Source organism: Pseudophryne corroboree, chromosome 3 (assembly GCF_028390025.1).
Source record: "Pseudophryne corroboree isolate aPseCor3 chromosome 3, aPseCor3.hap2, whole genome shotgun sequence".
NCBI lineage: Eukaryota > Metazoa > Chordata > Amphibia > Anura > Myobatrachidae > Pseudophryne > Pseudophryne corroboree.
In genome coordinates, this window is record NC_086446.1 from 535,004,551 (window position 1) to 535,032,070 (window position 27,520).

The following is a 27,520-nucleotide window of genomic DNA, read 5'->3' on the forward strand; positions in this document are numbered from 1 at the left end:
AACCATCCCTACCTATGTTGGACCATAGATTGTGTTTATTTGGGCTGGATATTGAAGAGACACATTCCCTGGTTTTATACCAATATGTTTTATGTTTAACCACCATGGCGAAGGTATTAATAGTAAGAAATGGTTTTCCCTTGAAACACCCAATATCTCTTACTGGAAAGCTTTAGTCAATGAAGTCTGTGGACACGAAAGAATGATGTTTATATCTAGAGGTACGATGTCTAAATATTATGATAAATGAGATAGATGGAATACGTCAGTTTTTGGAACAGGATTGCTGAGGTAAGGGGAGGGTTGCACGGCATCTGATATTGGACCTCAGGGATTTGCACTCACCTCATAGCTAGATAGGCGATATACCCTTTCTTTTCTGCTATTTTGTCTGTACTCTGATGTACCATCCTACTATCTATAACAAGTGATGCTCTGCAGTTACCTACAATTATACTGAAGATCTGATTATGATGCTACATATGATATGGCATACACTTAACTGACCAACTCTCATGTTTTCTCAAGTTAATAGCTATATCTGTTTAATTTCATATTGTGCTACATGCTTTATACGAGAATGTTTTTTTTCTTGTCTTTGTTTCGTTGTTGTTTACGTGTCTGTATGTTTGCAGAAAAACTTTCAATAAAAAAATACAGAATTAAAAAAAAGAAAGGGCAAATTGAACAATAGTTGATAGAGCACAAACCATGTTTTGTCTGGATAAAAGATTCTGGGCAGATGCAGTTCAATTAGCTGTTTATCTGAAGAATCCAGAACCTACAGTGGCAGTCAAAGACTAGACGGCACTGAAGACATGGACGGGGAAAAGGCCAAGTATCAGTCATTTACGTGTATTTGGATGCAGAGAAAGAAGACGCAAGTTGTTAATTTAAAGATATCTACCTACCTTAGTATGCTACAAGAGCAGGCGCTTTAGCTGAGGCTACGGCATTGTTCCTTTACAGGAATATTGCCCCCACACCTGCTTAAATGTAAACATATAATGACATCATTTATTTTCTGGGACACACTGCACCTGGGTAAATGCATCTGACCACTGAATAGAATCATAACTCAATACTGGTGTACTTTAACGTCTTCAATACAACATAACATATACAACACCTATGATGGCCAAAAAAATGCTTACGTTATAAACTGAGACAAAACATTATTCTTGGAAATTAACTAGCAGAACGTAGAAAGTTCATATATCAGTAAGTTTCATATACTCATATTCAGCAATGTGCAAGACCGCAATCCCGTGTACACACACAAATTAGCAAGCCAGACGGTTTTTAGGGACTGCATCGCTGCATCCCCAAGAAGCTGGTAAGGGCTGCCATTAACAGCAGGAGAGTAGCTGCCCATGGGAAGCGCACTCTACTATTAAGTCTGGACTGGATGTCCTAAGGGGAGAAAACACCACCCCCTGGCACTGCCTGACCAGCTGTGATTGGCATGGAGTGCTTCCAATGGGAAGTCACTGCCACTGCTAGGCAGTCCCTGCGGGTGGCTTATTTTACTTGGGTGTAAAATTTACCACTGCATCATCTTTTTTCTGTATATCAACAAATGTGTACACAAAAAAAGTAGCAAATGACTAACTTTACATCAGGCCCACTGTGTAAATTCAATTGTAATACAGTATATACGAAAAGCTATAGAGAGAGACACAAGCAAAGTTATTGACTGCTATCAGTGGTGACGCAGGAGGGGGTTCTATGTTCAGAGAGAGAGAGAGAGAGAGAGAGAGAGAGATGCTGTCTTCATCCTAGCATGCAATACACTTCAGAGAGATCGTATAGCTTGAGCACCATCTGTGTGTGAGCAGGAGGAATTCTGAGAGAACTCTCTCTGCTCCTGGATACAACCTCAGATGCAGTGGGAGCTTCAGACTGAGCACACATAGACTGGGAGAGCTGTGCCACTTAGGGCCAGCTGAGGGGGAGTCAATTTACAAATACATCAAGAGCTGTTCTCCATCATATACACAATCATACACCATCATATATTCAAGAAATATCCTTTAATGATTTAAACAATATTTGGAACCATGCAGTACTGATTTGCCACAGGTGGAAAACTTCAGAATGTTGAACTTTGTCCGTTTTACTACTGAAGAAAACAGTGGATTATCTCATGGTTCTTAGAAGCTGCGTTTATCTTGCACAGGTATGTATGTTTATTTCTAATGTATTTAAAAATTGTTTTACTAATGCTTCCACTCCTGCTTTTCACACTTACATAAAACAGATTGCATATATATAGAGTTCCATTTATCTATTCACAGCATAAAATGTGTAGATTAATAATAGATAATCTTCTTCCATCATAAATGTCACTTATTTGTGTATATGTGTGTGTGTGTGTGTGTGTGTGTGTGTGTGTGTGTGTGTGTGTGTGTGTGTTAGTGTGCATACTGTATATATATATATATATATGTAATATATATTTTATCCTGCTTCCAAACTAAACTGAATTCTAAATTCTAGGATGCTTTTATTTGGAATTCTTCCCAGTCTTTTTGCTCAAAGTACATTGCAACTTCTGGCCAAATATTCTCTGTAAAGCGCTGCGGAATATGTGTGCGCTATATAAATAACTGGTAATAAATAAATACTAATCTTACCAGTGCCCTTAATGACACAGAGTGGGGATCTGTTTTGCTAGGAAAAGGGTGTACTAGAATCATTATATCTGAAAGGATAGCTTGCAGACCTCAAACTGTGGGTAAAGAAGATTTGTGATTTTACCCAGAGGCTCTACAATAGTAAGCCAGCTGTGCAATATGTTTGGGATGCAAAGAGTAACATACTATAGCAGTAAAGCACATCCTTCACAAATAAATGTATTACTGCACTGAGGAATAAAAACTGTGCAGGGTGTGAAAATGTGCTTTGCTAGCTACCTAAAATACATAGATGGTGAAAACATCACTGACATTTAGTATATTAAAGGACCAGTCTGTTGTTTGCTGCACAGAACATGCAATCTAAGTGCTAACTGCTCAGTCCTTGCTTCCCGTGATGCGAAGAATTATCAGTCACTTTTTCAATTTAATAATTTCTACTAATTTAGTAATTCAGTCAGGATTAGGCAACTGGTGGCTCAACAGCTATTGTGGAACTACAAGTACCAGCCAGCCACTGAAGACTGGGCATGCGAGGATTTGTATGCATACTGTGTGTGTGTATACACACACACACACACACACACACACACACACACACACACACACACACACACACACAATCAGTCCTTTTATTACACCGAAAAATAAGTACTTTTTCATCTTAGACATTTTGCATCATCCTTTTTCAATTGACACAACTGACAAATACACTTTCTGGGAAGACAAATGTCTTTGGAGAAATAGTAATGAGAACTAGTTGCCACATTGTACTGCTGTGTATCTAATGAAATTATACAGCTCTAAATAGAAAGCAGCACACATAAAATTATTTTATTTCTTTATTGGGTCCCTGTTAAAGAAAGGGTGGGAGGCAATGTAACAAATGAACAATCCTGAGTGCTAATTAATGCTTTTCAAAACTAATATTAAAGTTTTATTATTCACAACATAAGTGTACATTTCCTTGTTAATGGCTTCTATTCCATTCATTTTAAACCCTATGGAAAAATAGCGTACAAAGCACAGTCCAAAGATGCAGATGATTTAAGAAAGCTTTTGGATGGATTGTGGATTTCCACTGTCAAAGTGTACCTAGCCATAACACAGTGCAGACAAATGCTTGTATGGTACACGTTAGTGGCTGGAGATGAAGTCTTTTAACAATAGCAGGATTTACTAAAGTGTTTGAAATGTTTCCTATTAGAGCAATAACGTGATACAAAATCAATAGTCTTTCAGTGAGCTGGAAATAACAGATTGCTTTCTGTATCTGCCAGACCGATGTAGAGAGACTGAGAAATCAGAAGTGGCAAAATCTCTCTGAAATATACCAATATTAGTTTGGAAGTACAACCGGGCATTAGAAGTGCAAGACTAATCCCTTGGTTATACGATGAAGTTACATGTAGTTATTATGGTAATGCAAGTTACATAAATTTCAATGGCAGGATGAATAAAAGGAACATCTTATATGGTGTAATGTGAGCATACATTATTATTATTATTACCAGTTATTTATATAGCGCACACATATTCCGCAGTGCTTTACAGAGAATATTTGGCCATTCACATCAGTCCCTGCCCCAGTGGAGCTTACAGTCTATATTCCCTACCACATGTACACACATTCACGCTAGGGTTAGTGTCTTTGGGATCCAATTAACCTACCAGTATATTTTTTGATTGTGGGAGGAAACCGGAATACCCGGAGGAAACCCACGCCAGTACAGGGAGAATATACAAACTCCACACAGTTGGGGCCATGGTGGGAATTGAACCCATGTCCTCAGTGCTGTGAGGCAGTAATGCTAACCATTACACCATCCGTACATAAAGAGGCAACCATTAGATCTACAGGAAAAAATGCTTGTCCAGGGTTAAATATAAGTATCAGATGTTGTTTGAAAGGTTATGAGAGCATATGAAAGGGTTCAATTGCAACTTTCTAACAATAGCAAAAGCACCATATTCTGCGAGAGAGAGAGAGAGAGAGAGAGACCCAGCCAGCATTGCTTTACAACCTGTAGATTGTAAATCACTTGCAGTCAGCACAATGGTTAACAGGATCAGAAATCCTCTCTGGCCCAATTAAATACAACTCATTGTGACTATAAATGTCATGGTATGTGGGGAATGAGAGATACAGGATAGAAAAGATTGACTTGTGTCATAATTGTGTGGGCACTAATTAGGCTGTTGCAATATTATGTAACAAAAAATTTCAATACATGGAACTGACGACTTGTCCTGATAAGCGAGGAAAAATGTAGGATGGGCTAGTAATAAACATAAGAAATAGGACACGAGGAGGAGGAGAGACTGATTTAGGAAAAGAGGTGGTTATTATTTACCTGATTTTTCTATCTGTGTCACTTTTTGTCACCTTTTCCAATCTTAGCATTCTTCAGTCTATAGAAGCTCATATATATATATATATATATATATATATATATATATATACAGTAATTTGAAAAAATAACAGTAAAGCATGTTTAAAGCACTCTTTGCTGTATGTATATACTGATTGCTGGCTAATACAGTGGATACTTTAAATTCATGTTTGCACACATAACATACATGCACATTAGCACCACTGAAAACATCTGTTGTAAGGCAATAAGACATTTGCCTTCATCAACCTGGGTTGCACAAACCTGATCTAATGTCTGCTTGGTTGCTATGGCTTACTGTCTATGATGTGATGGTTCTGTTGTGTTATTAAACAAGCCTGAGTGAAAGTACAGGGTAATGTTAGCCTAGGAGAAAACTTGCCACTTTCAGAGTCTGGAAAAAGGTTAGTGAAATTTGTGGCTCTTTGTTCCGATCTTTGGTTAGCCTTTTCCCGGATGAGTGATGGGCTAATTAAGGAGATTAAAAGTGAAGTGCTCATAGAGAAACAATTGGCACGCAGTGATAGACATCACAATACACATTGTAAAACAACAATGGAGAATAGTTACCACTGATCTAGGGGCTGATTTATCAAGGGGTTTATCATATGCAATTTATGATAAAACCTGTAGATAAATCAGTCAGCTAGTTCGTTGCTAATCAGAAATGACTAATATGAAATCTTTTGTGAAATGGCATGGAGGTAGTTTCAAATCTCTTCATTACTACATGCACTGGATCCAAAACATATCTACCCACTGTAAAACATATCACTAATCAATAACAAGCACTAGATGTGTCATCTCGTGGGAAGTTTTCATTTATTCTAGAAAACTAGTTTTATTTAAAGGTAACAGTAAAGTAACCTAAAATACCACTTTACATACTCCAAATACAAGAACAGGAACCATAAAACAGTATTGTAATCATGTTCTTCTTTGAGAATTGTTTGATAGTCAAAATAAGAGAAAATGCATACCTTTTTTTTAATACTGTTTTGTACATTCGTTTTTAAATAAGCACCTATTTTACTTTCCATTGTTTCATAAGGCAAAGCTTACCTATGCTTTTAATTACCAACAGCAATTTTGGGCCTGCATTTAAGTCAGATGGATCTGTGTGCAAGGATGAAAGCGTAGAATTATGCCCAGGAACAAATGTACAGATTTTGCGAATCTCCATTGTATTCTGAATTTAAACGTATATGGGGTGGGAACTTGGTGGTAACAATGTGATTACACATAACCACCCTGACTTGTGGGAGAGCCATGTGAGTTTCATGGAAGTGTCAAAGGCATATATCAAAAGCACAGTGCATATGGGGAAGGGAAGCCTGTTTCCAATGTACCTCTTGTGAATCAATGGGTGGAACGGGTTTACGCTTATAGATGTAGTTGCGGGCTGTAGCCAAAACCTAATTTACTACCTTATGCCATTACGAGAATCCATTCAACTAATACAGGGTGGCTGCATTAATTGAATAGATTCTTACATTAACAAAGGGTAGTAAATTACGCTTCGGCTGCCTCCTATAACTACAGCCACTATGCATGTGGCCAGGGGTGTTTCAACAGAGAAGGCCCGTGTGCAGACTCCGGGTGGGCCCCCTCCTCTCTGTGACGCAGAAGGCTCCGGTATTGTGCCGGAGTCTAATGCACATACGCAGGTCTTCGGAAACATGGCACCAGCTATGTTCCGAAGACTAATTTCACTACTGCCCATGCGCGGTGGCCATTTTGGTTGCAGTTTTTGCTGTGGCTGCAGCTCCCAACGTGGAACTCAAGAAAGGTAAGTGTTTAAAAATGGGTACATTGTGGCCCCCCTTGGACCCAGGGGCACTGCACACATTGCACCCATTATAGAAATGCCAATGCGAGTGCCTCAGAATCAGTTGCATTACATTTATGTGGCCATATCACAATTCTGCTCCAAGGAGGCACTTAATTTCTTATGAGGGACTCTAGTCCCCAAAGCTAAGTGTGAATGAGCTATTCATTTACTTCCTGTAACTAGCCCTGAGGTTGCACTTATTGTGGATCGCTGCTTGCACACTACTACACTCCTGAGGTATGAGCAGCAATTCGAGTTAAAAAGGACTTTGAGACAAGACATACATTCACAACTACATCACGTCCGGCACTTAGCTTGGGAGCTGCAGCCTAATGCAGCTAACTCCAGGCATTATCACAGGAAATAGTGGCTGTTGCGAGAAGTAGTTGAGTAACTCCCAGGCACTGAATCGCCCCTTATGTTAGTTAAACCTAGGATACCTTTTTACTAATAGTTCTACACCTATTTGAATTAAGCAATGCTTTTTCACCAGAAACAGGCTTTTTTGGAAGGTTTTAGATTATTATTTAATATTTATATACATTATACAGGTCCATATAGTACTTTTTATCAAATAATTTAATTGTGTTTCTTTTTTTAAAGTAACAAAAGTATTCTCGGAAAAAAGAGGCTGGATAAGAATGGAGATGGGGGGAATCAGTTATTACATCCTTAAACAGGTATTGTTATAATGGGAAGAGGAAACAGAGTAACACGTATGCACAAATAATTTACTATTATCAACCACTATAGGACTCAGAGTATGGATTTGGGTGTGGTATAGCTCATAGACAGTTACAAGACAGACAGTCATTAGTTAGACACTATGTGGTCGACAGTCAAAAGTCAGACAGGGTCAAAAGTTAGACAGGGTCAAAAGTCAGACAGTCAAAAGTCAGACAGGGTCAAAAGTCACAGTCAAAAGTCAGACAGTCAAATGTCAGACAGTCAAAAGTCAGACAGGGTCAAAAGTCACAGTCAAAAGTCAGACAGTCAAAAGTCAGACAGTCAAAAGTCAGACAGGGTCAAAAGTCAGACAGGGTCATAAGTCAGACACACAAAAAATGTACATTTTTAACCCAAATTTGGGGAAATTTGTTCCCTCGTGGGCTCGCTGCGCTCGCCATACTTCGGGCTTGGTGTCTCGCTTCACTCGCCACAACTTTACTAAAAGGTAATAGTTTGTGACATGGAAAGTAAATGAGGCAAAAGTTGTCAGAAACACAGAAATTTTTTTTTTTTTATTTGTGTCTGACTTTCGCCTGTCTGACTTTTGACCCCGTCTGACTTTTGACTGTCGACCATATAGTGTCTAACTAATGACTGTCTATCTTTTAACTGTCTGTCTAAAGACAGGAACCCATGGATTTTGTGTTGCAAGATACTTAGAGGCTCTACTTTGAATGTATTGTTATATATCACTGAATATGAATATGAGATTTTCTATATTGATAGAACAATACCAGGCTATAGTGATGTTGCCGGTTAATATGGTCATAGCTAAAACCCAACTGAGCAAGGTGGGGAATTAGTTTTAACATAGAAACATAAGAAACAGATGTTGAGGTTGAAAAAAGACAATATGTCCATCGAGTTCAACCTACATCGTTTTGGTTTTATTATTAATGGTTGTATCCCTAGATTTCCTTTTCTGCTAAAAATGTATCTTGAACTTTTCTATTGACTCAGCTATTACAACCTTCTCCGGCAGAGAGTTCCAAATCATTACACCCTCACAGTGAAGAACCCCTTCCTATGCAGGGTATTGAAAGTCCTCTCCTCTAACCTTAGTTGCTGTTCTCTGAACTTTTTAAAATTCCAATATGTCTTTGTGTATAATAATGAGGTGCCCAGAACTCTACACAGTATTCTAAATGTGGCCAGAGCCGGCCATAGGCATAGGCAAACTAGGCAATTGCCTAGGGCATTTGATATGCCATGGGGCATCAGCAGCTTCTGCTGATTAAAATGATATGCGGCATTCCTATATTCTCTTTGTAGCATTTCATATGCAGATACAGCCACAGTCTCACACAGTATATAGGCATGCTGCATATCATTTTAATCAGCAGAAGCTGCTTGTGCATCCTAGCCACATAGCAATGCAAATAAGATGCATTTTCATAAAAAAAAAAGGTGCCCGACGTTAGCATTGAGGCAAGATTTATGAGGACACATCTGTATCCAAGCAGAGGCAGTGGTCACAGTGTTAGTGGCAGTGTGAGTGCTGTCTGCATGTGAGTGGGTTGGTTGTGCAGTAGTGTTCAGAATATGTTTAAGGAGCATTATGTGTGTCATATAAAAATGCAATAATAATGTACAACATATGTGTAGGGGGCACTATGTGTGTCATTATGTGTACAAGGGCATTAATAATGTACGGCATATGTGTAAGGGACATTATGTGTAAAAGGACATTAATAAAGGTTGTCATAATGTGTAAGGCGTATTATGTCTATAAGGACATTAATAATGTGTCTCATATGTGTAAGGTGCATTACTGTGTGGAATTATGTGTATAAATGCATTACTAATGTGTTGCATTATGTGTATAAGGTGCTCTACTATGTAGCGTTGCGTATAGAAAGGGCACTACTGTGTTACCTAATGTGAATAAAGAGCAATATGGTGTGGTGTAATGTGAATAAGGAGCAATTCAGTGTAATGTAATGTAAATAAGGGGCTCTACTGTGAGGAGTAACGTTTAAGGTAAAGTGATACTACTGTGGGATGTAATATGAATTATGGACACTATCACATGATCAAATGTGAATAAAGTTGCAGTATTGTGTGGCATTGGAATTGGGGTTACTATTGTGTGGCCATGCCTCTTGCCAGCAAAAACACACCCCTTTTTGGGCTGTGCGTCAAATGTGCGAACTGTTCCTATTTAAAATATAGAGAGTACAAACACCAAAATAAGGACTGCTATGGGTGAGGGGTGATGGTGCTGGGAAAGAGGTGCAAGGTTAGAGGCGGAACCAGCGGTGGTGCTAGGGGGCACCAGCCAAAATCTTGCCTAGGGCATCATATTGGTTAGGGCCGGCTCTGAATGTGGCCGTACTAAAGATTTATATAATGGGAGGATTATACTTTCCTTTCTTGACTCAACCCCCTGTTTAATGTAGGGGTGTGCACCGGGCTATTTTTGGGGGTTTGTGTTTTGGTTTTGTATCTGGATCTCCTTCGTGTTTTTTTGATCTGTATTGGTTATGCCAAAACCGCCATTGCGGGTTTTGGTTATGAATCTGTATTTTTTTATTTATCATAAAAACAGGTACAATAACAGAATTTGAGGTTGTTTTTGTTCTTACAGTATTATTAACCTCAATAACATTAATTTCCACTCAATTACAGTCTATTCTGAACACCTCACAGCTCACAATATTGTTTTTATCCAGTTTAGGCCAAAAGGTTGCACCAAGGTAGCTGGATGACTAAACTAAACGACAGCAGTGGGCAGCAAACACGTGGCAGTTAACAGTGGGCCTAATTCAGACCTGATCACTCGCTAGGTTTTTTTTGCAGTCCTGCGTTCGCATAGTCGCCGCCCATAGGGGAGTGTATTTTCGCTTTACAAGTGTGCGAATGCATGTGTAGCAGAGCTGTACAAACAGATCTTGTGCAGTCTCTGCGCAGCCCAGGACTTAGCTGCTGCAAACACTTCAGCATGTCCTGGACTGGAACTGACATCAGGATCCCTCCCTGCAAACGCATGGACACACCAGCATTTTTCTAAATACTCCCAGAAAACGGTCAATTGCCACCCACGAATGCCTTCTTCCTTTCAATCTCCTTGCGAACGCCCATGCGAACGGATCCTTCGCACAAACCCATCGCTGAGCAGCAATCCGCTGTGTACCCGTGCGATGTGCCTGCGCATTGCGGTGCATATGCATGCACAGTTTAGACCTGATCGCCCACTCTACGAAAACGCAGCCTAGCATTCAGGTCTGAATTAGGTACAATATATTTTTAAATGCTGTAGTCATCTGTTAAAATGATTTTAAAATTAGGATCAAGTTCTTCTGTTCCTCAAAGATATATTTGATATGCAGAAGCTTTGTTATACAAGTGTGGAGAGTTTAGTTATATTAATTTTATTAAAATGTAGTTCATTTATAATTATTATTACCAACGCAGCACCCTGAAATGGACGGAGCACACCTGGATGTATACTGGGAAGATACAGCACAAAATATATTTTTTTTAAAGTATGTATTTAAAAAAACCAAGCATTAGGCAAGGTTCAAGATTTCAGTTCACAAAAAGATGATTAAGGCAAGGAAGAATAAAAAAAGACAATATTTTAGATGCTGTAATCATGATTTTAATTTATTTTGGATTAAGTTCTTCTGTTCCTCAAAGATATATTTGATATGCAGAAGGTTCACTATACAAGTGTGGAGAGGTTAGTTATATTAATTTCATTTAAATTTAGTTAATTTATAATTATTATTATTATTATTTTTTGTAAACAATTTTATTGAAGGAAAAGGCACATAGGCGGTTACAATTTTGGTTGAAGGCTTAACATACACAGAGATATGACATACAGATATCAATGCATAACCGTCATGATAAATATATAAAATGTACTTTGAAATACATATGAAAATAAAGCGAAACACGATTATTACAATTAAAGTGTAGTCTGGTTCGTATAAAACGCTCACCCTGTATGTGCGGGAGATCTCTGTCCAATTAGATGGTATAAATAGATCCAACTTAATACAAAGAATCGCTCGAGGTACATAATTGTGTGGGAAGTGAGCGTGAAAGTTCAGAATATCAACCATTTTTGGGACTAAATGTAATGGTAGCCTTTCCTCTTTTTTTAATTTTCTAGGTAATATAGGAGATTAGTCTAATAGAAACATTTTAACAATAAACGTGTGCAATGGGGATAAATTTATAATTATTATTAATATATTAATTTGAATTGATCACAATGTGGTGATAAGAAGAGTTATGAAAATAGGACAATAAGTTATAACATAAGAATATGAGTTACAAACACAACACCCTGAAATGGACGGAGCACGCCTGGATGTATACTGGGAGAATACAGCACAAAATAAAAATAAAAAGATGTCTTTTCTTTTGTGACAAAACACCCCTAGATGAACGGAGCAGCTGCAGTCCCTGGATGTATACTGGGATAACACAGCACAAAATATGAAATTAAATAAAAATATATATATTATTTTTTATATCACACTCTACGGTTACAGTTGTGCACAAATGAGTCAAAAATGTGTATTTTATTTCCTATCACACAGCAGCAGTTACAGTGTTGCACAAATGAGTCAGAAATATATATAATTACACACTGCGGTTGACCTTCCCCAACAGCGTCGAACAAATGAGTCAGAAGTATGTAGAAGTATTTTTTATATCACACACCGGCGGTTACAGTGTCACACAAATGAGTCTGAAATAAATATAATTGCACACTGCGGTTGACCTTTACCGACACAATATGTGTATGAGTAGGAAATAATACACTGTGGTCTGACCGGCAATGTCACAGTACTTATGAAAATAAAATAAAAGTTGTATAGTACACTGGAGTACAGCACAAACAAAAAAAAGATTTATTTTTTTATAATTATAATTTTAGGCTTTTTGTTTTTAGCTTTTATTATTTTAATTTTACATTGGGGCGGAGCACCTGGATGGACGGACAGATCACTCCTTTCAGATACAGCAGACAGAGCACCCCTTTTTCAGATACAGCAGACAGAGAGAGCACCCCTTTTTTAGATACAGCAGAGAGAGCACCCTTTTTTTTAGATACAGCAGACAGAGTGAGGACCCCTTTCAGATACAGCAGACAGAGAGAGCACCACTTTTTCAGATACAGCAGACAGAGAGAACACCCCTTTTTCAGATACAGTAGACAGAGAGAGCACACATTTTTCAGATACAGCAGACAGAGCACCCGCCCCACGTCACGCCAGACAACACAGTACTGGATACAGACATACGGCCGGAGTGAAGACAGCGCCAATGCACAGGGACTTATATAGAATTCAAAACCCACAAGAATCCGACAGTGGGAAGATGACGTTCGACATCGCTTTTGGATCCAAGTAAGGTGGGAAGTCCCGAGCCGGACTCGTATCCCGGCTTGGAACGCAATGTTCGGGTGGGTTTGGTTCCCCGAGAATGCAAGCCTTTGCTTCTGCATATTCACACTGAACACTGCTACCGAGTCTGTTGTCAATGAGCACACCCAAATCTTTCTCCGTTACTGACCCCTACCATTTCCCCATTTAGGGTCTAATTCAGTAAAGATAGCAAATTCTACTAATTAGCAGAATTTGCTATAATTTTCCTAGCATACTGGGGGCCGCCCATGCTGACCGCTGCCTCCCCCTTTCAACAAGCAAAAATTGTGATCATACCGCAATATCTGCTTGTTAGCAGAAACAGAGGACGGTTCCTGCCGGCGCAGCTTAGCTGCACCCGCAGGAGTCCTGCTGCCACATTCTTAATCTTGGCGGCTGTGTGTGATGTCACGCAGCTGCCGTGATCACGCCCCTGACACATCCCCATTTGTCCTCCCCTGTTTGCGCCACACCGCCCCCGCAATGCTCCATCTCCTCCCTGGAAATGGAGCATTGCGAGCCCACCCCCATCCCGCGACCGCCTCTGCCTGATTGACAGGCAGCAGCAGTCGCATTTTCATGCGCCCGCAGGCCAATCGTAAAAATTCTGGTTGGATCGCGATTTAAAATCCAACCTGAAGTAGGCCCTTAATTCGTAAATTGCATGTTTGTTCTTAGTCCCAAAATGCATGACTTTACATTTTTCGATATTACACCTCATACTCCACTTTGCTACCCAAGCTTCCAGTTTGATTAAGTCATTCTGAAGACAGTCAAATCTCTACCTGATTTAATTATTCAATAAATTAGCAAATCTGCAGCTGAATAAGGTTCCTTGTTCTCAATAATGGTCAAACTAGGCACAGAATCGGTCCACCAGAATTGCCCAATAGCCACTTTAGTAGCAAAGAAGATACATATCTCTCCCCTGGCCAAAAGGAATGTTGCCTGTGCAATTATGAAAAAGAACCATTAACGAGTTAGGGAACAATGATACTCCCGTAACTCTTTTAGGCAGTCACAAAATATATGGAATATTCTTCCCACTTTACCACATATCCTCCAACAATATTTAGAAGTGATGGGCCATATTTTATGTAGAGATGAGCATGTCCGGTTCAACGAGAACTGGACCTACCCGAACATTGCAAACCAAGGTGGAATCCGAGTACAGCTCAGGTTTTCCCGCCTTACTCGGATCCCAAATTGAAGAAAAATGTGATCCTTCCGCTGTTGGATTCTTGCAGGTTTGGGATTCAATATAAGGTACCTGGTGATTGCGCCATTTTATTCCAGTTGTGGAGGTTGTAGTGAATAGATGCATCCGTGCGGTGTTTGTCCAGGGGTGCTCTGTTTTTTTCCATCAAGGGGCTGGGACTGCTAAAGGGGTACCTGTGTCCTCCAGGGGTGCTATGTTCCATCAAAAAATAAAAACCACTAAGGCAGTAGAACAAACTGTGAATTCAGAACCATCACACATTCCTGAGAAATGTTTAAGGTTGTCCACATCAGCTATGTCCTTATAGTGATGACTCTTTCACATCTTTCCACCAGTTCTACACCGTCTGCACATGTGGGGAGCAGTACAAGTAAAGATGGTGATGATGAGGGCATAATAGAAATTGAGGATTCGTGTGGAAGTGGAACAGGATGAGGGGGATATGTGTGTACTACTAGCTGACACTGAGGAGGATGTTGATGATGTTGTTTGTGTATGTCCGCCACCAGTGGCTGCAGTTCTTGCCCATGATAAAAAGAAAGCCATTGTGATACATGGGCATACGACCAAAAAAGACACCTCTTGGGTGTGGGATTATTTTTACCCAAATCCTGACAATGTTTGTGAAGGCATCTGCTACATTTGTGAGGTCAAAGTTAGTAGAGGTAGGGATGTTAGCCATCTAGGCAACTCCTCCATCTTACGTCAGTTCATGAAATTTACTGTATAAGATTATAATGGAATTAATGCCCTTTAACCTCCTCATCAGTGATCGGAGATAGTCCATCCAAAATTGTTTTGTGGGGGCACAAACAAAGCAAGCACTTCAGCCACAAAAGTGTCAGTCCGTTTTGCTGAAGTGCTTGGTTTGTTACATTGTGCATGTTCTTTTTAATAGCCAACATAAAGATGAAAGGGAGGGCCCAGGGACAATTCCATCTTACACCAATTTTTGCATTTCTGCACTGCTGTGTGGTAATGTTTCATAGACGTTCTATAAACTGCAGCGTGTTAGTAACCAGCCGGCTTGCTGCAGTCTTTGGCCTAAAATGGATGAACACAATATTGTGAGCTGTGAGGTGGTCAAAATTTACTGTAAATGACTGGGAATTAATATTATTGTGGTTAATAATACTGTAGGAACAAAAACATGCCCAAAATCTGTAATTTTAGCTGGTTTTATGATTTTTTTGTCAAAAATACAAATACAAAAATACAAAACCAAAACACACAAGGGTGGTTTTGACCAAACCAAATACAGGTCCAAAACATGAGGGAAATACAGATCAAAAACCTAAACACGGGGTTGGCGCACATCACTAATTGTATGTTGAGTTAAATGGAGTCTAGGTAACTAAAAGTAGGAGATTGCCAGGCGTATTTATATACTGCAATTCTAAAAGCTTTGCAGACAGGATGTAGGAAGGTAGTGCCTCAAACAAACAAATCTTATGTGTAAATCCACATATACTGTGTAAATCCACATATACTGTAGTGGGACCATGAATAGAGTCTGTGCATCTATTTTTTTGAGTGAAAGGTTCAATGGCCAGTGAAAAACCAAGGGGGCAAGCAGACAGCCCTGGCATGTACCATTAGAAATGTTAAAGATGGAGGAAAGAACCCCATATACTCTTGCTGAAGGGGAGGAATACAGAGCTAAAATAGAATATTAAACATCTACCCAGAATCCCTAAATGCTGGATTATGCATTCAAGTAGCCCCAATGGAACCTTTTCATCATCTAGCAATAATAGAGGCTCCTTCCATGTCTCACACCTCTCTAAAATGTTATACACTCGAAGAGTATTATCTGTCAATGACAAAACCTACCTGGTCTGATTAAACTAAAGAAGGGCCCCAATCTATTAGCAACCATTTTTGCAGAAATATTGATGCCCGTGTTAAACTAGACAATAGGACTATAAGTATGGATAGAAGTAAGTCTCTTGCCAAGCTTAGGGAGAGCTACAACTAAAGCTTCAAGCATCTACTGAGGCAGGCGTCCCATTTCAGAGGCCTTGTTAAACACGGCAACCAAGACAAGGGTCAAATCGCACATGAAGATTTTGTAAAAATTATTGATGCAACCATCTGGGCCAGAGCTTTATCTAGAGAATAGAGTCAATAGCACTAACAACCTCTTCCTCGCACCAAGGAAAATCTAGGGACAACTTTATATGAGAGTCAAGATTTAAAAACATTGTCAATAGCCTCTGCAGTAGGTTGGGGACTGTTGGGATCCTCTCTAAGATTATGTAATTAAGCATTCAATTAATATAATTGTATATTAAGCAAAAACATTTGCTACCTCCAAAGGATCAGGGTTTTTTTTTAACCTGCATTGTTCCAAAAATTTGTCATCTTACAGTTACTGACAGCAACTGTAAGCTGACAAATCTTTGGAACAATTTCATTGATATGTCAGTTTATCAGTTACTTGAATATTCGCTGTACTCTGCTGTGGAAACGATGGAGGTCATTCCGAGTTGTTCGCTCGCAAGGCGATTTTAGCAGAGTTGCTCACGCTAAGCCGCCGCCTACTGGGAGTGAATCTTAGCATCTTAAAATTGCGAACGAAGTAATAGCAATATTGCGATTACACACCTCGTAGCAGGCCCTCATTCCGAGTTGATCGCTCGGTAAAAATCTTCGCATCGCAGCGATTTTCCGCTTAATGCGCATGCGCAATGTTCGCACTGTGACTGCGCCAAGTAAATTTGCTATGTACTTAGGAATTTTACTCACGGCTTTTTCATCGGTCTGGCGATCGTAATGTGATTGACAGGAAATGGGTGTTACTGGGCGTAAACAGGCCGTTTTATGGGCGTTTGGGAAAAAACGCTACCGTTTCCGGAAAAAACGCAGGAGTGGCCGGAGAAACGGGGGAGTGTCTGGGCGAACGCTGGGTGTGTTTGTGACGTCAAACCAGGAACGACAAGCACTGAACTGATCGCAGATGCCGAGTAAGTCTGGAGCTACTCTGAAACTGCTACGAGGTGTGTAATCGCAATATTGCGAATACATCGTTCGCAAATTTTAAGATGCCAAGATTCACTCCCAGTAGGCGGCGGCTTAGCGTGAGCAACTCTGCGAAAATCGCCTTGCAAGCGACCAACTCGGAATGAGGGCCGCAGTTTCTGAGTAGCTTCAGACTTACTCGGCATCTGCGATCAGTTCAGTGCTTGTCGTCCCTGGTTTGACGTCACAAACACACCCAGCGTTCGCCCAGACACTCCTCCGTTTCTCCGGCGTCCTGCGTTTTTTCCGGAAACGGTAGCGTTTTTTCCCACACGCCCATAAAACGGCCTGTTTCCGCCCAGTAACACCCATTTCCTGTCAATCACATTACGATCGCCAGACCGATGAAAAAGCCGTGAGTAAAATTACTAAGTGCATAGCAAATTTACTTGGTGCAGTCGCAGTGCGGACATTGCGCATGCGCATTAAGCGGAAAATCGCTGCGATGCGAAGATTTTTACCGAGCGAACAACTCGGAATGAGGGCCGATGTGTATAAGAATAATAATTGTGGCCCTCATTCCGAGTTGGTCGCTCGCAAGGCGATTTTAGCAGAGTTGCTCACGCTAAGCCGCCGCCTACTGGGAGTGAATCTTAGCATCTTAAAATTGCGAACGATGTATTCGCAATATTGCGATTACACACCTCGTAGCAGTTTCAGAGTAGCTCCAGACTTACTCGGCATCTGCGATCAGTTCAGTGCTTGTCGTTCCTGGTTTGACGTCACAAACACACCCAGCGTTCGCCCAGACACTCCCCCGTTTCTCCGGCCACTCCTGCGTTTTTTCCGGAAACGGTAGCGTTTTTTCCCACACGCCCATAAAACGGCCTGTTTCCGCCCAGTAACACCCATTTCCTGTCAATCACATTACGATCGCCAGACCGATGAAAAAGCCGTGAGTAAAATTACTAAGTACATAGCAAATTTACTTGGCGCAGTCGCAGTGCGAACATTGCGCATGCGCATTAAGCGGAAAATCGCTGCGATGCGAAGATTTTTACCGAGCGATCAACTCGGAATGAGGGCCTGTATACAATACTGCTGTTTTGCTGTTGGATGCAACAGAATTTATGTTTGCAGCACAAATACACCTAACTCTAACTGTGGCCCCATACATATATATACATATACAGTACGTACTTTATGCAATGTTTTTAGCAACTTTAAGACTCAAAAATCAAGGGTATAACTTACTATTTAGGGCTTCCCTAATCACTAACATACAGCCCCTGACAAGTTTCTACAATAAAAAAGTCCTAATTTTTGAGTAAAAATTGTTTGATTTGTAATACAGAATGCTATTTTATAATTTGGTCAAATTTTATTGGCTATGGATATGATAATTTATTGAACAGGAGTATTTAAATGCAAAACATTATATTAAAACAAAGTTCAGTCTACAAACTGTATCATAATAAGGATTGTGATGTAGAAACAGATTATATTCTGTAACTATGAAGATTTAAGATTTAAAATGTTGGCAGATATGCACCATACAGCTGTAGGGAGGCATATGATGTCGGCATAGTTTTAGTAGAACCTGATCCTACACTAGATGACATGCGACAGGGCCGGTGCTACCAATAGGCAGCTGTCTAAGGTGCCAGCCACTGGAGGGTACTGCTGAGCCACCTAACAAAAAAAGAAGAAGGATGTCTATTGACTGAGACACAAATCAATACATCCATCCGTCTACATAATGCCGACAGCAGCTGCAGCCAGCAGAACTTTCAACTCCCCCCCTTCCCCACCAAGACCATCAGTGACAGACCAAAATGTTTTTTTTATCCTCACCAGAACCACCCGAATTTTAAGCCCCGTCCATCACTGTAATACACACCATATATATCTATCTTTATCTTGTACCTGTGTTGTCACTCTTCCCCTAAACTACAGCCTTCCTGTGGTCCCTGCAAAAGTCATGCTTAGGGAGGTATTCAATTACTTGCAGTCAATGACCTCTGATAAGCAAGCTCTTATCCCTGATGCCGGCACATATAGCAGATTAAGCTTCGTGTGCATTATCCGCGATAAGTGCCCCTTAGATTTGCAATAAGTGAAGTGAAAATACATAGGTCTCTAGCTATTCGCAGGACCTATGGCCCTCATTCCGAGTTGATCGGTCGCAAGGCGAATTTAGCAGAGTTACACACGCTAAGCCGCCGCCTACTGGGAGTGAATCTTAGCTTCTTAAAATTGCGACCGATGTATTCGCAATATTGCGATTACTAACTACTTAGCAGTTTCAGAGTAGCTTCAGACTTACTCTGCCTGTGCGATCATTTCAGTGCTTGTCGTTCCTGGTTGACGTCACAAACACACCCAGCGTTCGCCCAGGCACTCCCACCGTTTCCCCGGCCACTCCTGCGTTTTTTCCGGAAACGGTAGCGTTTTCAGCCACACGCCCCTGAAACGCCGTGTTTCCGCCCAGTAACACCCATTTCCTGTCAATCACATTACGATCGCCGGAGCGATGAAAAAGCCGTGAGTAAAATTACTTTCTTCATAGTAAAGTTACTTGGCGCAGTCGCAGTGCGAACATTGCGCATGCGTACTAAGCGGATTTTCACTGCGATGCGATGAAAAATACCGAGCGAACAACTCGGAATGAGGGCCAATGTTTTTCATACTACCTAATTGGATAGGGGTGAAACAAAGAGACAAATGCGAAAAACACCCATTTTCCGTGCCCGTGGCTCTATTGCAGGTAATTGGATAACCCTTTAGTGTCTATTTTACAAAAAAAAATTGTAGTGTACATTCCCTATTCAACAGCGGCAGCTGTGAAACTTCTAAAATGCCACCTTCACACTTTAACCTGAGGGGCAGCAGGTGGAAGGGGGGTTTGGGGAAGGTGGTGGGAGTAGTTTTGACTAGGGTGCTATGAAACCTTGCACCAGCCTTGTATGCTGAGTACAATTAAATCTTGTTTATATTGTATTTTGTTAGAGCGCAGGGCATCATTTCAGCGATCAACGTGGTGGTGACATCATATCAGTTATGTCCTAGATTACAACTCCAAAAACGCTTTTATATGGGATACATACGATATCCTGGCAGATGGGATGCCGGCTGTCACTATACTGACAGCGGCATCCTGTCTGTCGGAATCCTGACAGCGAGTCCCCCTGCAGACTCTCTGCGCTCGCCACTCATTGGATCACTGTGCTTGCCACAGGTTCTGTTCCCACTTGATTGGTGGCATGGATCCACCAACCAAGTGGGAAATTTCGGGTCAATGTCGGGATTCCAGTTGTCGTTTTACCGGCGGGTGTTAGAATTCCGGTGTCAGTCTCCTGAACGCCGGGATCCCGACAGCCGGTAAACTGACCGCATCTCCTTTTATATGCATTGAGCACAGCATTCACACACAGAAACAGACGTTTTCCCAATGGCATAAAACGCTAAGTATAATGCTACTTTAATACAAAATATTGAAGACACAACTGAGGCCCTTTTTTGGTCACCATAGAAACCAGGGAGAAGGACATTATTCGCATTGGGGTGATCTATAGACCACCAGGCCAGGGGCAGGATTTGGACAGGAACCTTTTGTTGGACATCACTAAAATGGCTTTAAAGGGAGAAGTCATAATCATGGGAGACTTTAATTTACCTGATGTAAATTGGGAGGGGTCCTTTGCAAGTTCAGCTACAAGTGGCAAATTTCTAAATTCCTTACAGGGTGCATTTCTCAAGCAATTGGTGAGGGAGCCCACTCGCAAAGACTCAATATTAGATTTAATTCTTACAAATGGTGATAGGATATCCGACATATATGTGGGTGAGCACCTGGGATCCAGTGATCATCAAGCAGTATGGTTTAGTATAAAGACAGGATCCAACTCCTGTCACACAAAAACAAAGGTGTTGGATTTTAGAAATTCTGACTTTGCAAAAATGGGGAGATGTTTAAGTGTTTCTTTGGTGGACTGGAGGAACTTGGAAGGAGTGCAGGAGAGGTGGGAAAAACTGAAAAGTGCAATACTAAGTGCAACTGACCTTTGTATCAAAATGGTTAGGAAAAGCACCAGGAAAAGGAAGCCAGTGTGGTTCACAAAAGAAGTATCAACTAGTGTGAAAGCAAAAAAGATGGCTTTTAGGAAATACAGACTCAAAATAATAATGAAAAAGAGGTGTATCTTGACAGACGGAAGGATGCTAAGAAAGTGCTTAGACGTGCAAAGGCTGAAGCTGAGGAGAAAATGGCCCTGTCAGTAGATAAAGAGGGCAAAACTTTTTTTTAAGTATATAAGTGAAAGGAGAAAATCAAATGGAGGAATAATAAGACTTAAGACAGAGAGTGAGCATTTGGTGGAGGGAGACAAGGCAATAGCAGATCACCTAAATAATTATTTTTGCTCAGTATTTACTACAGAAGAAGGGATGTGGCCACCGTTAAGTTGCAAGGACATTCATAAAAATAAGGTAGATTAAAGTACATTAACAGAGGAGAAGGTCCTAACAGAACTTTCAAAATTAAAAGTGGATAAATCAATGGGACCAGATGGGATACACCCAAGGATACTCAAAGAGCTAAAAGATGTGCTGTTTACACCTTTAACAGAATTATTTAACCAGTCACTAAATACAGGTGCTATTCCAGAGGACTGGAAAAGAGCAAATGTAGTTCCACTGCACAAAAGTGGAAGCAGGGAAGAAGCAAGTAACTACAGACCAGTAAGCCTTACATCAGTAGTATCGAAAATAATGGAAACACTATTAAAAGAAAGAGTTGTGGAATATCTTAAATCAAACAACTTACAGGATCCAAAACAGCATGGATTTACTGGTGGGAGATCATGCCATACAAATCTTATTGTCTTTTTTGACTCTGTGACAAAAATAATAGATCAAGGGGGAGCTGTAGATGTAGCATATCTAGACTTTAGTAAGGCATTTGACACTGTCCCACATCGCAGACTGCTAAATAAACTTGAAAGCATGGGGGTGGATTATAAAACAGTTAAATGGATAAAAACCTGGTTGCAGGATAGGAAACAGACAGTTGTAGTTAATGGAGTGCAATCTATGGAGGGAAATGTTACCAGTGGAGCACCCCAGGGATCTGTACTTGGTCCATTTCTCTTTAATATCTTTGTTGATGACATTGCAGATGGTATTGAAGGGAAGGTATGCCTTTTTGCAGATGATACAAAGATATGCAACAGGGTAGACACACTGGGAGGGGTAAAACAAATGATTGATGACCTAGCTAGGCTTGAGAAATGGTCAAGAACGTGGCAACTACAGTTTAATGCTAAAAAATGTAAAATCATGCACTTGGGTCTCAAAAACCCAAAGGCTAAATATAGTATCAAGGGTACTATAATGGAAACTACTGAAGAGGAAAGGGATTTAGGAGTCACTATTTCAAGTGACTTGAAGGCAGGAAAGCAATGTAACAAAGCAATGAGAAAGGCAAGTCAGATGCTCGGTAGTATAGGGAGAGGAATCAGTAGCAGGAAAAAAGAAGTGATAATGCCACTGTATAGGTCATTGGTGCTGCCCCATCTGGAATACTGTGTCCAGTTCTGGAGACCATATCTCCAGAAAGATATAAATACATTAGAGAGCGTACAAAGAAGGGCAACTAAAATGGTGCATGGCCTACATCACAAAACTTACCCGGAAAGGCTAAAAGATCTTAACATGTATAGATTGGAGGAGAGAAGGGAAAGGGGGGACATGATAGAAACTTTCAAATATATCAAGGGTCTTAACAAAGTTCAGGAGGGAAACATTCTTCAAAGGAAGAGAAGTATTAGAACTCGAGCACATACACTGAGACTGGAGGGGGGAAGGTCCAGGGGAAATTTAAGGAAAAATTACTTCACAGAAAGGGTAGTGGATAAGTGGAATAGCCTCCCATCAGAGGTGGTAGAGGCTAAGACTGTAGAGCAATTTAAACATGCTTGGGATAGGCATATGAATATCCTTACAAAGAATTAAGGTTCAAAAAGGGTTGAGATTGCCTAAAGGATTAAAAAAAGGGACAGACTAGATGGGCCAAGTGGTTCTTATCTGCCGTCAAATTCTATGTTTCTATGTTTCTTAATGCGGGCATTCCCATAACATAAAGTGTATGAAATACTGTCTATTTGGATTTTGTATCCTCTAAACATTACCTCTTGCAAACAAAAATGTATAAAGTATAGCTGTTGCCTACAGCTGTGGAGGCAGCCATTTTGTGTGCCAAACCAAAATGCAGCCTGTCACTTCACTGGTAACTAATAACATAACTAAGGTATGAAGTACAAAGTCCGCTGACCATGCATTTGCAGAGATCCTTGCTGTAGAGGGTTCAAGACAAACCCTCTCCTGATAATTATTGCAGAGTGTGGCCCATGCGCTACAATTTTCTCCCCCAGTCAGCACACAGCACGATGTGTGCTGAGTGAGGGGGGCGCTCATTTCACCCAGCGGTGAAATGAGCTATGTGCTAGATTGAGCCTGCATGCAGACCAATTTAGTACCGGTGATAGCGACGCGTGGGGCCGCGCATCGCTATCGCTGGGGGGCATACACACGGAGAGATCCGTGCTTAACTTTTTAAGAAATTAAGCACGGATCTCTCCGTGTGTACCCCCCTTAAGGAAATGCCTTAAAGTAATTTGTGTACAATCCAAAAAATATTGACAGGTTGATACAAGTTAATGGGGCACTTTAGGTAAATGGTGTGTTAAATTTGGAAATAAGGACAAGTTTTGATAAGTAATGTATTGCAAACGTCACATCATCTAGGGAGTATATTTACTAAAGGTTGATTTTTATTGATTTTAAACCAATCAAATTCTATCTAAATCAATGTTGTGTTTCTGGGTCTAAAACAAATATTTACTAAATCGTCTGTTAGTAAATGTGTGTTTCAGTCCTTGAAACACAACTTCCATTTAGAATGATTTTTATAGACAAAAATTGATAAAAATGGCCATTTGGTAAATAAAACCCTGGGACAGAGAAGATTAGTAAACCAGTTGCATCCTACAAGTATTGTCTTATATAATAACTTTGTGTAATGACTTATGTTTGTTTGTGTTTCATTTTAGCATTCAATAGACTACGCAAAGCATCCAAAAAACTGTCATGAACACTAAATAGACAGAGGCTCCTTACTACACACCAGCAAGATGGATTACTCAGACTTACCCAATATCACAGAACTATACTTTTCTCCAGTATCACAGGGTTACAATATGGAGACAACAAGCAATGTATCTATGAATGAAACGTCACATTATTATGATATGACAAGCAATGCTGTCCTCACATTCATATACTTTGTAGTGTGCATTATAGGACTGTGTGGAAATACACTGGTTATCTATGTCATACTCCGATATGCTAAGATGAAGACCATCACCAATATCTACATCCTCAACTTAGCTATAGCTGATGAACTTTTCATGCTTGGTCTGCCCTTTCTGGCTATGCAGGTAGCTTTGGTACACTGGCCATTTGGGAAAGTTATTTGCAGAATTGTCATGACAGTAGATGGTATCAACCAGTTTACCAGCATCTTCTGCCTCACAGTCATGAGCATAGACCGGTATCTGGCAGTGGTTCATCCTATCAAATCTGCAAAATGGAGGAGACCGAGGACTGCTAAAATGGTCAATGCAGCTGTGTGGACTATCTCACTTTTGGTGATCATGCCCATAATGAATTATGCTGGTGTGCAAATGTACCGTGGAAGAGGCAGTTGCACAATTATCTGGCCTGGAAACTCTGGCAACTGGTATACTGGTTTTATAATCTATGCTTTCATTTTAGGATTTCTGGTTCCACTCAGTATTATCTGCCTCTGCTATCTCTTCATCATAATCAAAGTGAAATCATCTGGAATAAGAGTTGGCTCCTCCAAGAGAAAACGATCAGAGAAGAAAGTGACAAGAATGGTGTCCATAGTGGTAGCAGTTTTTATCTTTTGCTGGCTCCCTTTCTATATCTTTAATGTCTCATCTGTGTCTCTCTTGATAGTGCCAACTCCAGGCCTGAAGGCCATGTGGGATTTTGTTGTGGTTCTGAGTTATGCCAACAGCTGTGCCAATCCCATCCTATATGCCTTTCTTTCTGATAACTTCAAAAAGAGCTTTCAGAATGTCTTGTGCTTGTCCAAGGTCAGTGGCATGGACGAAGCAGACAGAAGTGACAGCAAACAAGACAAGTCCAGATTAAATGAAACCACAGAAACACAGCGCACACTGCTTAATGGCGATCTCCAAACTAGTATCTAAGTATAAGAGGTTTAAAGCATTAAAAAGGAGAATATTAAGATGTATATATGAGCAATTTCCCCTAACTACATCTAGACTGAATACAGGAGCAAACATCTAGAAGGTGAACAAATCTGCTCATTGCTGAATGTCTGCTGGATGTTTTACTTTAGCTCTAAGACATATGTCTTGGTTGCCAAGTGCTTGTTTTGACCAATGGTATTCTGGAAATTACCATAAAACAGTTTTATAAGTCACAGACTTCATAGATATTTGTGCTGTTTTATTCTAGTCTTCAAATCTGTTGCCTCCATCTATAAACATCTCTGCCAGATCTTTTGCCAAGGGTCTAGAATGTTATTTAGTAACTATTCACATTGTAGTAACTGAACAAGTCAACTGCAGACCATGCTACGCAGGATACATTTTTAGGAATTACAATTTTGGATCTAACGTGTTAAAAAGATTAACTACTTTGATTGCAGCGATTTGCTGTAACCCTCTATTCAAAGACCAATAATCTTTTGTGGAATTATTTTTGAAAATTAAAGTTCTTTCCAAGAAGTAAAAAGTATCTGAATTAGACATGTACCTATATCCACATACAGTGGTGACTGGACTGACTGTACAAATGCCATTATTTTACATCTATCCACCTTACAATGCTCACATTCTAAACAAGCTACGGAATATACCACGTTTGCATTTTGAGAAACCAGTGGTGTTGGCTGCCTTTAATGTTTTACGATGTGCTTAGTATCCCTGCAACTGTCACCACTGACTTATCTTGATCATAGACTCTAACAGCAGCTAAGAACCATTTGGTCCATCTAGTCTGTCCATAACATTTTTGCCCATATTTGATTTTGTTCAGATTTATTCAATTAGTTGGTGTAATTTACCAGGGCTAAATTAACCCTGAAGCCAGTACTTATCTGGGATTTTGTTTCACCTGCCTCAGGTAGGCAAAACCAAATCTGCAATAAGCATGCATTTTTGTCCCAATCGCGTCCGCAAAAACATATAGGTCCTATGTGTTTTCGCATGAAAATTTTAAATTATTCTGGCCGGAAAAACGGGAGCTAATTGAATAACTTGAAAAAAAATTGGTTCTATCAAATAAAAAAAAAAGTGGTTTTTTTGTGGTCAAAATTTTTGGGTCTGATTGGATACCCCCCTAGGATAGCCTTAAACATGTTTAAAATTCCCTAACAAGGAAGTCAGGGCTGACTTCTAACAGATATTACATTGTCAGACAAAGGATCAGTTACCAGAAATATGAATAATGTATATTTTTTTTATAGCTGTATGTATATATAATGTGTATATATAGGCACACTTACACCAAATGGTATATCAATAATTATTATTTTTTATTATTATTATTATTATTATTATTATTATTATTATCATCCTTTTTAGCACTATAAATAGTCACCGAAGAATAATGGCACAAAACCTAAGAGTTATTTTCTCCTAGAAGACCGCATTTCCCTTTTGGCATCAGAAAAGATAAATGTGCACTTTATTCACATATTGCACTTTAGCCTAGCGAACTGGCCCAAATTCTGTTTTTCCTGAGAACTGCAAAGAATATGCTCAAAGGATTCTATACCACAAAGACGAAAATGACTATAATGGAAAATGTTAATAAACTGGCGAGAAGGCTATAGACGTACAGTATATATTTTATTTAATAAAACAAATGACTGTTTGCTTCTTGGTCTAATCATCAAGATCCCAATGTGGGAAGGTTGGTGATCAGCTTGCACAGACAAAAACAGACCATGTTCTTTAGACTACCACACAGCAAACTGTCTACTGTAATGCTGCAGGTATGATATAGGCTGCTCATTTCAACATGGCTAGTACTGTTGGCCACTTACATGTTCTCAATCACTAGCTCTAGATAGTGGAGATGTTTAATAAAAAGAGGGTGCATTTTGAACTTCACACACTGCACTGCTGGGGATCCCTATTTTATCTTTGCTTGAAAAAAAGAAAGCCCCCACAAAACACACAAGCAAAAAACAGTACAAATCTTGTATGGTGAAGTGATTGTTTGCCCAATATAAAGAATACTATTGAAGA

General features: G+C 40.0%; 1 protein-coding gene across 2 annotated transcripts; it reads left to right on the forward strand.

Moving 5' to 3' along the window:
- Positions 1–1,737: 1,737 nt before the first annotated feature.
- SSTR2 (somatostatin receptor 2) lies at positions 1,738–27,520 on the forward strand. Of its 2 annotated transcripts, none has more exons than XM_063961156.1 (2): positions 1,738–2,179; positions 24,263–27,520. In XM_063961156.1, the coding sequence occupies exon 2, from the start codon at positions 24,344–24,346 to the stop codon at positions 25,448–25,450; it is 1,107 nt and encodes a 368-aa protein (XP_063817226.1). In that variant the 5' UTR covers positions 1,738–2,179; positions 24,263–24,343; the 3' UTR covers positions 25,451–27,520. The 2 variants fall into 2 exon arrangements, with proteins under 2 accessions (XP_063817226.1, XP_063817228.1); XM_063961158.1 differs by lacking the exon at positions 1,738–2,179 and adding an exon at positions 7,462–7,540.